Below are 13,996 nucleotides of genomic sequence, written 5' to 3'. Positions count from 1 at the left end.
TTTCTTTATCCATTAGCCTTCCATTTTGTTCAGACAGAACACATTTTAGCTTTCAAAAATGGCTTTATAATAAGATGCTTTAGTCTTTTTTTTCTAAGTATCCTACAAAATCCACAGTCTCTGTCTCAATGTGTCCTAATTTGTTTGTTGAAATTGTGACAAAAACTTTTCAATTTTAGGAAAATCTAAGTTAATTTCTAGTTTTCTTCCCTCTAGAAAATACACTGGCTACTTTTTAATCATGCTTGTTTGTTGTTCCATAGGCAATCAAAAAAGCAGCAGCAACAGCTGGTGGCACTCAGGCACAGCTTGTGGTTTACCGTTTCTAAAGGACATTCTTTTTTTTAACTCATAGTTTCATTTTATCCTCCCCTGAAATGTGCCTGGAAGATTAGACTTAATCTGTATAGCCTTTGAGGACAGTCTCAGGACCAATATGTAGGGTTATAGAGAGGCAGGTTTTGGCTCAACCCAAGAAAATTGTTCTTACATTATGAGCTTTTGTAAAAGACAGTTTTTCTGGAGAAGTAGTAGTTCCCTGTCATTGGAGCCATTAGGAAAGAGACTGGTTTTTTTGCCTTGTTACCCTAGCCATCTTTTTTCATTTCTAGCAGTTCTTACTGAACCAGGAATTAGAGAGTGAGGGCTGGGCGTAGTGGCTCACGCCTGTAATCCCAGCACTTTGGGAGGCTGAGGCGGGTGGATCATCTGAGGTCGGGAGTTCGAGACCAGCCTGACCAACATGGAGAAATGCTGTCTCCACTAAAAATACAAAAATTAGCCAGGTGTGGTGGCGCATGCCTGTAATCCCAGGTACTTGAGAGGCTGAGGCAGGAGAATCACTTGAACCTGGGAGGCAGAAGTTGTGGTAAGCCGGAGGTTGTGGTAAGCCGAGATCACACCATTGCACTCCAGCCTAGGCAACAAGAGTGAAACTCTGTCTCAAAAAAAAAAAAAAAAGAAAAGAAAAAAAGAGAGAGTGAGGCCAGTTCCTAACACAGGATAGAAAGGATGGGTTTTGTCAACTATTTATTGGTATGGGGGGAATCCTCTCACAAGAAGCAGGAAGGATAGGGCATTAGGAGTTTGGGGACAGCAAAAAGTTACTTACGTTAGCTCATTACTCTAGTTATGGGTTTAAATAGACTCTATTCAGTTGAAGAAAGACAGGTCCTTAGCAGGTATTGAAACAGATGTGAGACTGCAGCTATAAGGGTGCTTCCAGATCTGAAACTAGTAGAAATGGTAATAGTTCCTTTCAGTACTTTCTCCTGCGTGCCTTGTTTTATGATTTTGCATTTATTTTTGTTACGCGGTAATTCCATCCATTCATTAGTTATGAGAACATTGATTCATTCTTCCTCTGACAGTCTTCTCATATGCTTCATGTAGACTGAGAGGAGGGTAGGAATATTCTTGTCGAATATCTATATCTTCCTATTCTAGCCATAGAAATGTTTGACTTGGTAACTGTGAGGTAGTTTGTCCACTGGTTAGGCTTGCTATTTGGAGTTTCTTCCTGTGTAGAGAAATGTTGGCTCTTAGACGTGGTTTAGGATATAAGAACTGTGAGTTGTTGCTATATCTAGGGAGTTGAGAATGAGTATTCCAGTGTCTGCTTAGGAAAAACAGGTTTGTGTTTTACTTCAAAGATTGTCCTGGGAAAAGTAAAGAGCGTTCTTTGGGAACTCTCTAGAGAACAGGATTTGACCCTCTTGGCAGTGATTCCTTAACTTGTTTTGAGTCTGAGGCATTTGTGACTAGCCATTGAAAGCTATGGATCCTCACTCTAAAAACCACCCATTATATGTGTAGACGAGATTGTACATATAATTTTGGGGTTTTGCAGATTTCGTGAAACTATCCCTTCTTTTTCTTTCTTTTTTTCTTTTGAGACGGAGTTTGCTCTTGTTGCCCAGTCTGGAGTGCAAAGGCGCAATCTTGGCTCACTGCAACCTCCGCCTCCCGGGTTCAAGAGATTCTCCTGCCTCAGTCTCCCGAGCAGCTGGGATTACAGGCATGCACCACCACACCCAGCTAATTTTGTATTTTTAGTAGAAACGAGGTTTCTCCATGTTGGTCAGGCTGGTCTCTAACTCCCGACCTCAGGTGATCCGCCTGCCTTGGCCTCCCAAAGTGCTGGGATTATAGGCATGAGCCACCGAGCCCGGCCTAAAACTGTCCCTTTTTTTTTTTTTGAGATGGAGTCTCGCTCTGTCCCCCAGGCTGGAGTGCAGCGGCGCGATCTTGGCTCACTGCAAGCTCTGCCTCACAGATTCATGGTCCACGCCATTCTCCTGCCTCAGCCTCCTGGGTTGCTGGGACTACAGGCGCCCACCACCGTGCCCGGATAATTTTTTGTATTTTTAGTAGAGACAGGGTTTCACCCTGGTCTCGATCTCCTGACCTTGTGATCCACCCACCTCGGCCTCCCAAAGTGCTGGGATTATAGGCGTGAGCCACCGTGCCCGGCCATCTGTCCCTTCTTTTTTTTTTTTTTTTTTTTTTTGAGACGGAGTCTCGCTCTATTACCCAGGCTGGAGTGCAGTGGCCGGATCTCTGCTCACTGCAAGCTCCGCCTCCCAGGTTTACGCCATTCTCCTGCCTCAGCCTCCCGAGTAGCTGGGACTACAGCTACTCGCCCGGCTAGTTTTTTGTATTTTTTAGTGGAGACGGGGTTTCACTATGTTAGCCAGGATGGTCTCGATCTCCTGACCTCATGATCCGCCCGTCTCGGCCTCCCAAAGTGCTGGGATTACAGGCTTGAGCCACCGCGTCCGGCCCCAGACTGTCCCTTCTTAAGAGGCTCTGCTAAAAGGACATAGAGTCCACCTGGCACTTGGACAAAATGGAGTGCTCCAATGCTGTTATTGGGAGGAATCTGTTGAGAGCCCAAGTTGTGGTGTGACTCTGGAATTTGCCACCTCTTGGTTCCTTTCCTAATGCAATGTTACCAAATTCCTGATATTGGAAATGACAATCTGCAGGCCATTTGTAGTGTAGTGGAAGCTGGCTTCATTCCTGTTTCATCTTTTTTGAAAAAGAACTGACTGCTCCTGGGTGGGAATCCAGCAGCTTCTCGGCAGATACACTGACTGCATTGTGGTGCTTTGAGACAGAAGACAAGGCCCTGAAAGACGAGCTCTGAGTGGAGCATTAAAGAAAAATGCATGAGCTCACAGTTTATAATTTATCTGGAATTCTAAGGAATTTATCTAATCACAAAAATTAGGATTGTTTTTCTAGTACATCATTGGGGATCTTCAAGGAACCTGAAACAGTATCCTTAGCTCTTGGGATGTGGCATTTATTTTAGTCCTAAATGTGAGAGAAGATGCTGCAGGGATGCTGCTGGGTTGTAGCTTTGGTTTGTAGAGTTATCTGATGGCCACGTTACCTCTGCAGTTCAGTTCAGCAAGTGCCGTTGAGCCCAGCATGTGTGGTGCAATGTGCTTGATGCTAGGATTCCTGCTCTTGAGGAGCTTGCAGTCAAGTAGTCTAGGATGCATCCTCAGGCAGGGAAAAGTTTATCCATCCAAGTTACAATATTTTCCCCTGATTTTCAAATCTAGCTTCTCCCCAGACCTGGCTCTGGACTCACCAGGCACTGACCACTTTGTCATCATTGCCCAACTGAAGGAAGAAGTGGCTACCCTGAAGAAGATGTTGCATCAAAAGGATCAAATGATTTTAGAGAAAGAGAAGAAGGTATGGTTTATTTTATTCCTCTCTGACCAGAATGATGTGAGGGTGAGAAATGTGGTATGGGACATGATAATAACTTTTTAAAACTAATGTTTGTTGGGTACTTAACATTGACACTTTGAGAGCCTATGTCAAGGTTGGGATATCCTGGGGAGAGGCTGGTTGTCTGCCAAGATGACTCTTGGGATGGCATTACTCCAGTCAGTTGGGCTCAAAAAATGGATTTTTCTCAGTACTTGCAGCTTCCATTTCTCAGAGAGGACATTTTATTTTGTTTTGTTTTGTTTTTGAGACAGGGTCTCAGCTGTGTCACCCTGGCTGGAGTGGCTGGAGTGCAGTGGCACGATCATGGCTACTGCAGTCTCTACCTTCCAGGCTTAGGCAGTCCTCCCATCTCAGCCCCCTGAGTAGCTGGGACTACAGGCATGTGCCACTGTACCCGGTCAATTTAAAAAATTTTTTTGTAGAGACATGGACTTATTATGTTTCCCAGACTGGTCTTGAACTCCTGGTCTTACGTGATCCTTCCACCTCGGCCTCCCAAAGTGCTAGGATTACAAACGTGAGCCACTGCCCCTGGCCTCAGAGAGGACATTTGTTAACTGAGCTTATAGAGACAATGTATTAAAAAAAACAGTGTTCACGTCTCAGTTCACAGCGGAGCATGTAACAGCACACTGTTCTTGGCATGAGCTACCTGGAGAGGCTGTAATCAGAAGGTGCTGAATAAGCATAGAGTTGGGACAAGAGGAGGTAGTTATTAACTGGAATGTTCGATTCTGTCCAGCTAAAAGAACCTAATGTCTTCTTCTCTTATTATGGGGATGGCCATGTCTGTGGGACAATAATACGCAAAGTTCACGGGCCAGTTCTTCCTCTTCCCTGAACAGTGTTCACGTGGGCCTTCTGCCATGACTCTTATGTCACTGTGATTCCACTGCTAACAAGTCTGTTACTAAGTGACCCATCTTTAATATGTTAATATTTTAATCTTAATTTATCTTCAGTATTAATATTCTTTTTTTCATTTTTTGTTTTTTGAGACAGAGTCTCTGTTGCCCAGGTTCACTGCAACCTCTACCTCTCGAGTTCAAGCGATTCTCCTACCTCAGCCTCCCAAGTAGCTAGGATTACGGGTGCCCGCCACCATGCCTGACTAATTTTTCTATTTTCAGTAGAGACGGGGTTTCACCGTGCTGGCCAGGCTGGTCTCAAACTCTTGATCTCAAGTGATCTGCCTGCTTCATCCTCCCAAAGTGTTGGGATTACAGGCGTGAGCCACTGCGCCTGGCCTCAGTGTTAGTATTTTATTTTCACATCAGAATATCTTCTACCTTATATTTCTAATATCTTCACATTAATATCTTCAGAATAAGACCAGTCTTATTACGGTCTGATAGTTATCTTCCTTTTTTACATTCTTACTCTGATTCATGTCTCTTATCTTGTTTTCAGGTTTTCTAAATAGTATCTCATTTTTAGGCTGGGTGCAGTGGCTCACACCCGTAATCCCAACACTTTGGGAAGCTAAGGCAGGCAGATTGCTTGAGCCCAGGAATTCAAGACCAGCCTGGGCCATTGGTGAAACCTCATCTTTGCAAAAAAATACAAAAATTAGCAGGGCTTGATGGTGTGCACCTATGGTCCCAGCTACTTGGGAGGTTAAGGTGGGAGGATCACCTCAGCCCGGGAGGTCAAGGCTGTGGTGAGCCGTGATCATACCACTGCACTCCAGCCTGTGGGTGACAGAGCCAGACCCTGTCTCCAAAAACAAACAAAAAATAATATCTCATTTTGCCTTAATATTATAATAATAATAGCTAACTTTTATTGGATGTAACTTCATGCCTGACTCTGTTTTAAGTGCTTTATATGTATTAACTCATTTATTCCTTTTTTTTTTTTTTTCTTTAAAGACAGAGTCTTGCTCTGTAACCCAGGCTGGAGTGCAGTGGTGCGATCTCAGCTCACTGCAACCTCTGACTCCTGGGTTTAAGCAATTCTCATTCCTCAGCCTCCTGAGTAGCTGGGACTACAGGTGCCCGCCACCATGCCTGGCTGGTTTTTGTTTTTGTTTTTGTTTGAGACAGGGTCTCTCGCTGTCACCCAAGCTGGAGTGCAGTGGCGCAATCTCTGCTCACTGCAACCTCTGCCTCCTTGGGTTCAAGTGATTCTCCTGCCTCAACCTCCTGAGTGGCTTGGATTACAGGCACGTGGCACCATGGCCAGCTAATCTTTGTATTTTTCATAGAGATGGGGGTCTCACCATGTTGGCCAGGCTGGTCTTGAACTCCTGACCTCAAGTGACCCGCTCGCCTCGGCCTCCCAAAGTGCTGGGATTACAGGCATGAGCTACCACACCCAGCCTGTTTATTCTTATAATAAGCCTTTGAGGCCGGGCTTGGTTGCTCATGCCTGTAATCCTAGAACTTTGGGAGGCCGAGGTGGGTGGATCATGAGGTCAGGAGATCGAGACCATCCTGGCTAACATGGTGAAACCCCATCTCTACTAAAAATACAAAAAATTAGCCGGGAGTGGTGGCAGGCGCCTGTAGTCCCAGCTACTCAGGAGGCTGAGGCAGGAGAATGGCGTGAACCCGGGAGGTGGAGCTTGCAGTGAACCAAGATTGTGCCACTGCACTCTAGCCTGGGCAACACAGCAAGACTCCGTCTCAAAAAAAAAAAAAAGTCTTTGAGGTAGGAATTGTTATAATCATTTCATAGATGAAGAATGCCTCCAGTATTTTTCTTCTTAGGGGTTTCTAATTCCCTCCCCTGGCTCTTTATGTTTAGTCTTGTGCCAAGTTCAGAATGCTGTGATTCATTCTGAATAGCTAAGACATTGATGTAAATTCCTTTCTTGCATTCATGTAATTTCTACCTCATTTTACAGATGAGGAAACAGACCCAAAGAGGTTAATATGTCCAAACCATACAGCTAGTAAATGGCGGAACAAGAGACTGGAAATCTTTCTGACTCTACTGTTCTTTCTACTGTGCTATGCTTTCTCCTGCTAGGAAGGTGGAAATTCATGGGAAGAGATCTGTGTTCTTTCACATAACTACATGACTGTCAAGTGAAAATGGCCCAAGTATATTCTCTCTATGGACTAGATCAGAATGGCACATAAAAGGATTTCGGTAAAACAGGGACAAGATGAACACTTGTTTCTACTGCTTTGCAGAGATAGAGTTTTTATTTATTTATTATTTTTATTTTTTTGAGACAGGGGCTTGCTCTGTTGCCCAGGCTGTTGGGCAGTGGTGCAATCTCAGCTCACTGTAAACTCAACTTCCCTGGCTCAAGTGATCCTCCCACTTCAGTCCTCTAAGTAGCTGGGACTGCAGGCGCACAGCACCACGCCCAGCTATTTTAATTTTTGTCTTTTTTTTTTTTTTTTTTTTGTAGACATGGCGTTTCACCATGTTGTCCATGGTGGTCTCAAACTCCTGAGCTTAAGTGTTCCACCCTTTTGGCCTTCCAAAGTGCTGGGATTACAGGCATGAGCCACCGTGTCTGGCCCAGAGTTAGGGTTTTTAAAGGAGCAAAAACAAATAGATTGTTTCCCAAAGCTTTCAGGATCAAGGTCACACTCCTCAGCTTGGAATACAGGCTCTTTAGCATAATAGCTGCCCATCTCTCCAACCTCATCAGCCATCCAGATAATCTCTGTTATCTCACATTTATCTGTCTGTGCCTATACTGTTTTCTGTTTAGATGCCCTCCTGCTCACCTTATGTGCCTATTGTTACTACATCTCAAAGCTCAGCTCACACATCACCTCTCTGATTTAGAATTTCCTTGAATAGTAGTCAGCTATTCAGAAGAGGGTCTGGGATTTGAAATCTAGCTCTGCCCCTTGCTAACTCTGTATATGATCTTGGCCACATTACTTAACTCTTTCTAAAGATCAGTTTTCTCCTCTATAAAATGGGACTACTACCCTCACAATGTTATCATAAAGATCTGCTGAAGTAATCAGTTTTTCTACAACATAGTAAAAGTTCAGTAATTGGTAGCAGCTATTATTCTCAGATATTCAGAAATGTTAGTTCAGGACTTTGTGTAATTTTTAGGAAAGCTTTAGGAGAAAAGAGAGTGTGGAACTCCCTGGCTTTGATTTAGATATGGATCTGCAGGAGAGCCCTGGGTTTCATTAATTTGGGTGACCATTTAGCTCTCTGAAAGCAAATTTTTTTTATTGCACAGAAATTTATTCTGGTTACTCTGCCTTGTTTCCCTCAGATTACAGAGTTGAAGGCTGATTTTCAGTACCAGGAATCGCAGATGAGAGCCAAAATGAACCAGATGGAGAAAACCCACAAAGAAGTCACAGAACAATTGCAGGTGACTGCTTATTTTACATGCTAAAATTGTGTACCTACCTGGTATACCTAGCTGATTCTATTTTAAGTGATCATCTCATAGATTTATTTTTTTCTCAAAGTATTGACAAATCACGTTAATCCCCTTTTTAGATTTTTTTTTTTTTTTGGAGACAGGTTCTCTCTCTGTCACCCAAGCTGGAGAGCAGTGGCATGATCATGGCTCACTGTAGCCTCAACCTCCCAGGCTCTGGTGATCCTCCCACCTCAACCTTCCAAGTAGCGAAGACCACAGCCATATACCACCCTATCCCACTAATTTATTTTTAAATTTTTTTGCAGAGATGGGCTCTCGCTGTATTGCCTCAGCTAGTCTTGAACTCCTGGCTTCAAGCGATCCTCCCACCTCAACCTCACAAAGTGCTAGGATTACAGGCATGAGCCACCATGCCCAGCCTGTAGATACTTTGTATTGTTTCACTCTTGGATGTGTTCTGATCTTTTCCCCCTCAAAAACAGTAGAAATATTAAGTGTGTTCTTTGATTTTTGAATAAACCAGATGTGATTCCAGATGTCTGAATTATAGATTCTGTTTATCCAGCTCATGAAGTCACTCCACAGTTTGTATTGCATAAAGCATCCCTTTGTAACAGTGGGTCCCAAGAGATTGAGGTACACTGATTAACCTCTGGCAAATACTTTTTTTTCCTGAACCAAGTGTCAAGCCCTAGAACTTCCTGTTGTTTTCCACCTCTAGAATTGTTTGTCTCTTTCTGACCCTCCACATCGTCTGCCTTAGCATGTGCACTTATTCTGCATGAAAAAACATTATATCCTGTTTAAAACATCCTTCTTACACTGATTTTTTTTTTCTTTAGGCCAAAAACCGAGAGCTCCTGAAGCAGGCAGCTGCCTTGTCCAAGAGCAAGAAGTCAGAGAAGTCAGGAGCTATAACCTCTCCATGACACACCTCAAGGAGGCTCCATAGCAACAGCAAATGGAGTTGTCCAGGGTTAGGGTTGGAGACCTGGCTGTTCTGTGGGAATTGCAAGCTTTCTTAAGAAATCTCTATTTTATTACAGTTATCCTTCTTTGTGCGATTGCAGTGGGCTGAATGGAAACACCTGGTTTGTGCTGTTAGACTGCATGCTTGAGTGTTTGGGATTTCAAGCTCACTCTGTTTCTCTCACTATTAGGACTTTTCTTTTTCTTCTTCCTCTTCTCTCTCTATTTTGGTTCTATTTTTTTTATTTTTTTTAATTATTTTATTTTATTTTATTTTTTTTGTGGTGGTCACTGCTCAGTATAATGTGCAGAATGGTTTTTTGTTTTTTTTTTTTTTTTTTTTTTGGTCCATCATTGCATCCTGCCATACCCATGAGCAAACTGTTTGGCATTAATTATATATCACTGCCACCCTCTGAACTTTGAAAACTGCCACCTTCAGACTTGGTATAATGGAAGAGGCTTTCTCTCTCCAATAAACCTTTTGCTTCAGGGTATACTCTTGGGTTTTTTTCCAGATGTATTATGTATGAACTTTGTACTATGTATAGCCAGAGTTTTATTTATTTTTTAAAAAAGAAACTTTTTCTTGATAAAGGAATAATGGTAGCCTAGCTAGTTCTTGTAAAAGTGATGCCTCTTGAAAAAAAACAGTCCTATTCACTAGCTTTTAGTAAAATAATCAGATCTTTTCTTTTTTGTTACCTTGGAGTCTTAAAAACATTGCTAAGGTGAAACAATTCAATGCATAAGTATGGAGCTAAGTGCCTTTTGGAGGATTTCTTGGAAGAGCATTTATGGAGATACTTAAGGGAGGTAGCAAAGATTTGAACCGTCTGTCTTTTTAAGTAAGGGCAGAAAGCAAGGTTGTCCAGGTTGTACTGGACACTTCTCTCCCCACCCTTTTCCTGATTGTTTTATGTGATTGATTTTAAATTTGAACACTGCCACTTCTTTAAAAAATAAAATCCTTTATTTGCTTATATCAGTTGTCATACTGGGCTGCTGTCAGAGAACTTTTTTTTTTACATGAACAGATTAAAAATGGAATAATATGGCCAGGCGCAGTGGCTCACGCCTGTGATCCCAGCAATTTGGGAGGCCGAGGCGGGTGGATCATTTGAGGTTAGGAGTTTGAAACCATCCTGGCCAACATGGTGAAACTCCATCTCTACTAAAAAAAAAATACAAAAATTAGCCGGGACTGGTGTGCGCACCTGTAATCCCAGCTACCCAGGAGACTGAGGCAGAAGAATTGCTCGAACCCAGGAGGTGGAGGTTGCAATGAGCTGAAATCGCAACACTGCACTGCAGCCTGGGCAATGGAGTGAGACTCTGTCTCAAAAAAAAAAAAAAAAAAAAAGGAATATTATTTGAACTACAGAGAATTTTGGGGGTCAGCATGAGCTGCTCTAGTAAGGACTCTGAGTCTGATTGGGAAAAGTGGTATCACTGTACCTTCTCCCCACTCCTCACCCACCCGAGCCCATACACTCCCTGCTTTTCATGGATATGTATTGAAAACAGGTGCTTCTCAGAAGCACTTTGCCTCAAGCAGAGTTATGTGTGCCCTGCCTGTCTTCCCTTCTTAACCCTGTAGGCACATGGATTTACTTTTCCAGGAAAGGGGATAGATTTACATTTCTAGGCATACTCTCAGGTCCTCTTTGTGATGTTTGTGAAAGGAATTAGGGTGTGTCATGTGTGCCATGAAACAACAAAACCAACTATCCTAGAATCATTTATGCAGGGGGTACTAAAGTTAGAAATAATAATAAGGGCAGATAACATTTGTACCTCAGTCTACCAAAAAATTGTAGCACTAAATTTAACTTCTAGGCGTTTCCTGGAAGCAGATGCTCTATAATTTGTGATAGCATTCTCATAAATGGAGTCCTACACATAATTGGACAGAGATGTGGAAATGGTGGTTTCCTTCTGATAAGGGATACAGTGGACCATGTCGCTTATATATCACCCTACTAGGGGATATAATTTTCCCTTCTAAGCAAGGGAAATGGCAGTGCTAAATAGTTTTGTAAAGTTTTTGAATGAGAAACTTTTAGGTAAAGATAAACTGTCATAATATTTTTCAGATGCATTTGCACTGACTATGGGAGAAAAATTTGGGGGAAATGACAGTCATGGTGTTTTTTTATTTTATTTTATTTTGAGGACTGAAATTCTGTTACATGATGTATGACAATATAAAAACATATTTAGTTTTATACTAAATCTTTTTTTAAGGTCTTGGCATTTAATATAAAGTAAATTCACACATTTTCTAACTTTCCATAAGTTCCAAAAAGGGAAAGAAGAAACCTCAGTCTTGAAATTTTGATTTTTAAAGATCATGACACTGTTTTACCATGAAATTGAGTAGCTAACTTTTGGTAACACCTTTTGTTTCTTTGTATGTTTGTAATAATGGACATTTTAAAACAGGAATGTTTTGGTTTGTACAGACTTTGACAAATGTGTGTTAATAAAAATTCATATTGACTCAAGTGTAATTGTTGGGTTTTGTTTTTATTTCTTGCTGATTTACCAATAGACATACCCCATTATCCCCTTCAGCCTAGAAAAGTTTGTCTTGCTTGTAGACTTAAAAAATTAAAAGCCTAACTGCTAATTGGGAATTTCCTGTCCATTAGAGAATAAACTCATTCTCTTTCTCTCTTCTATGACTTTGTTTTGAGACAAGAGTCTCCCTCAGTCATCCAGGCTCGAGTGCAGTGGCAAGTGGATCACTGAGCCCTGACTTCCTGGGGATTCTCCCACCTCAGCCTCACAAGTAGCTGGGACTACAGATGCACACCACCATACCCAGCTAATTTTTGTATTTTTTGTAAAGATAGGGTTTTGCCATCCAGGCTGGTCTCCAACTCCTGGGCTCAAGCCATCCGCCCACCTCAGCCTCCCAAAGTGCTGGGATTACAGGCATGAGCTACCACACTGAGCCTCTTGGTGATTCTATTTACCCAGTTTAAGTGCTCATGTGATAGGCACTGTGCTAGGCAATGCAGTTACAGCAGTGACAAAAACAAGTTACTGTCTTTATGGGGCTTCCATTTAGTGGAATATTGGACACCACCACACCACCATTGTTCCTTGATTTAAAAAGAAAAAAAAAATTTTTTTTTGAGACGGAGTCATGCTCTGTTGCCCAGGCTGGAGTGCAGTGGCATGATCTTGGCTCACTGCAACCTCCACCTCCCGGGATCAAGCGATTCTCCAGCCTCAACCTCCCAAGTAGCTGGGATTACAGGTGCGCACCACCACATTTGGCTAATTTTTTTGTATTTTTAGTTGAGACAGGATTTCACCATGTTGGCCAGACTGGTGTCGAACTCCTGACAGGTAATCCACCTGCCCTTGGCCTCCCAAAGTGCTGGGATTACAGGTGTGAGCCACTGCACCTGGCCAAAAAAAATTTTTTTGAGACAGCCTTTCTCTCTCACTTATGCCAGAGTTCAGTGATGTGATCTCGGCTCACTGCCGCTTTGACCTCCCAGGCTCAATTGATCCTTCCACCTCAGCCTCCCAAGTAGCTTGGACTACAGGTGTGTACCACCATTCCTAGCTAATTTTGTTTATTTTTTGTAGAGATGAGGTCTCAGTATGTTGCCCAGACTGGTCTTGAACTCCTCGACTCAGGTGATCCTCCCACCTTGGCCTCCCAAAGAGCTGGGATTACCCAGGTATGAGCCACCATGCCCAGCCATGTTCCTTGATTTTTATTCTTATTATTCAAAACATAATACAGAACGAATCTTCATGAAGTATGAGTGAAAGCTTTTTGAAATGTCATCTCACAAGGAGAGGAATGCATCCCTTTGAAACCCTAGAGCCAGTAGGTTTTAAAATGAGAAGTGCCTTTCAGACACTGTCACTGTTACATCCTGGTCATTCTATAAACTCAAAGCTAATTTTCTCAGAATAAGTTGAAGATAGTTTTATTTTGTAGGTTATGTTTTTGTTTTTGTTTTTATTTTAGTTTGAGACAGACTCTTGCTCTGTCACCCAGGCTGGAGTGCAGTGGTGCCATCTCGGCTCACTGCAACCTCTGCCTCCTGGGTTCAAGTGATTATTGTGCCTCACCCTCCCAAGTAGCTGGGATTATAGGCATGCGCCACCATGCCCAGCTAATTTTTGTATTTTTAGTGGAGACAGGGTTATGCCATGTTGGCCAGGCTGGTCTTGAACTCCTAACCTCAGGTGATCCACCTGCCTTGGCCTCCCAAAGTGCTAGGATTTCAGGCATGAGCCACTGTGCCTGGCCTGTTTTTGTTTTTTGGTTTTTGGTTTTTCTGAGATGGAGTCTCGCTCTGTCACCCAGGCTGGAGTGCAGTGGTGCAATCTCGACTCACTGCAACCTCCGCCTCCCTGGTTCAAGCAATTCTCTAGCCTCAGCCTCTCAAGTAGCTGGGATTATAGGTGCCCGCCACCAAGCCCGGCTAATTTTTGTATTTTTAGTAGAGACAGGGTTTATCATGTTGGCCAGGCTGGTCTTGAACTTCTGACCTCAAGTGATCTGCCTACCTCGGCCTCCCAAAGTGCTGGGATTACAGGTGTGAGCCACCACACCCCGCCTATTTTGTAGGCTATTTTTATGACTACCTTTATTGTGTGAATTATCTTAATTGACTCATTTACTCAGCCTTTAAAACCACTTAGGGTAAGAAAATAGTATAAACAGGCCAGGAGTAGTGGTTCGCACCTGTAATCCCAGCACTTTGGGAGGCCGACGTGGGCAGATCACGAGGTCAAGTGTTCGTAGACCAGCCTGGCCAACATGGCGAAACCCCATCTCTACTAAAAATACAAAAATTAGCTGGTTTCTACTTTATTTACTGTCCCTGGTGTAAGAACATGTCAGCCTTGATGTTAATTGCACAAATTATGATGCATATGGCACTTCTGCCTATCCTGGAGGATTGCCTTTAATTAACTGGCTTC

The 13,996-nt window shown here is 42.8% G+C and overlaps 1 protein-coding gene across 2 annotated transcripts in view; it reads left to right on the top strand.

Moving 5' to 3' along the window:
* LOC105494545 (family with sequence similarity 76 member A) overlaps positions 1-9,130 on the top strand; it is a 35,748-nt gene extending 26,618 nt beyond the window's left edge. For both annotated transcript variants that reach the window (XM_011763058.2, XM_011763057.2), the window contains 3 exons: positions 3,573-3,708; positions 7,952-8,053; positions 8,911-9,130. In XM_011763058.2, the coding sequence (XP_011761360.1) occupies positions 3,573-3,708; positions 7,952-8,053; positions 8,911-8,997 (325 nt within the window). In that variant the 3' untranslated portion in view covers positions 8,998-9,130. The remainder of the gene's footprint in view (positions 1-3,572; positions 3,709-7,951; positions 8,054-8,910) is intronic.
* The last annotated feature ends 4,866 nt before the right edge of the window (positions 9,131-13,996 follow it).

This window comes from Macaca nemestrina, chromosome 1 (genome assembly GCF_043159975.1).
Source record: "Macaca nemestrina isolate mMacNem1 chromosome 1, mMacNem.hap1, whole genome shotgun sequence".
Taxonomy (NCBI): domain Eukaryota; kingdom Metazoa; phylum Chordata; class Mammalia; order Primates; family Cercopithecidae; genus Macaca; species Macaca nemestrina.
Note: the sequence above shows the minus strand (reverse complement) of the source record. Positions and strands in the feature narration are given on the sequence as shown.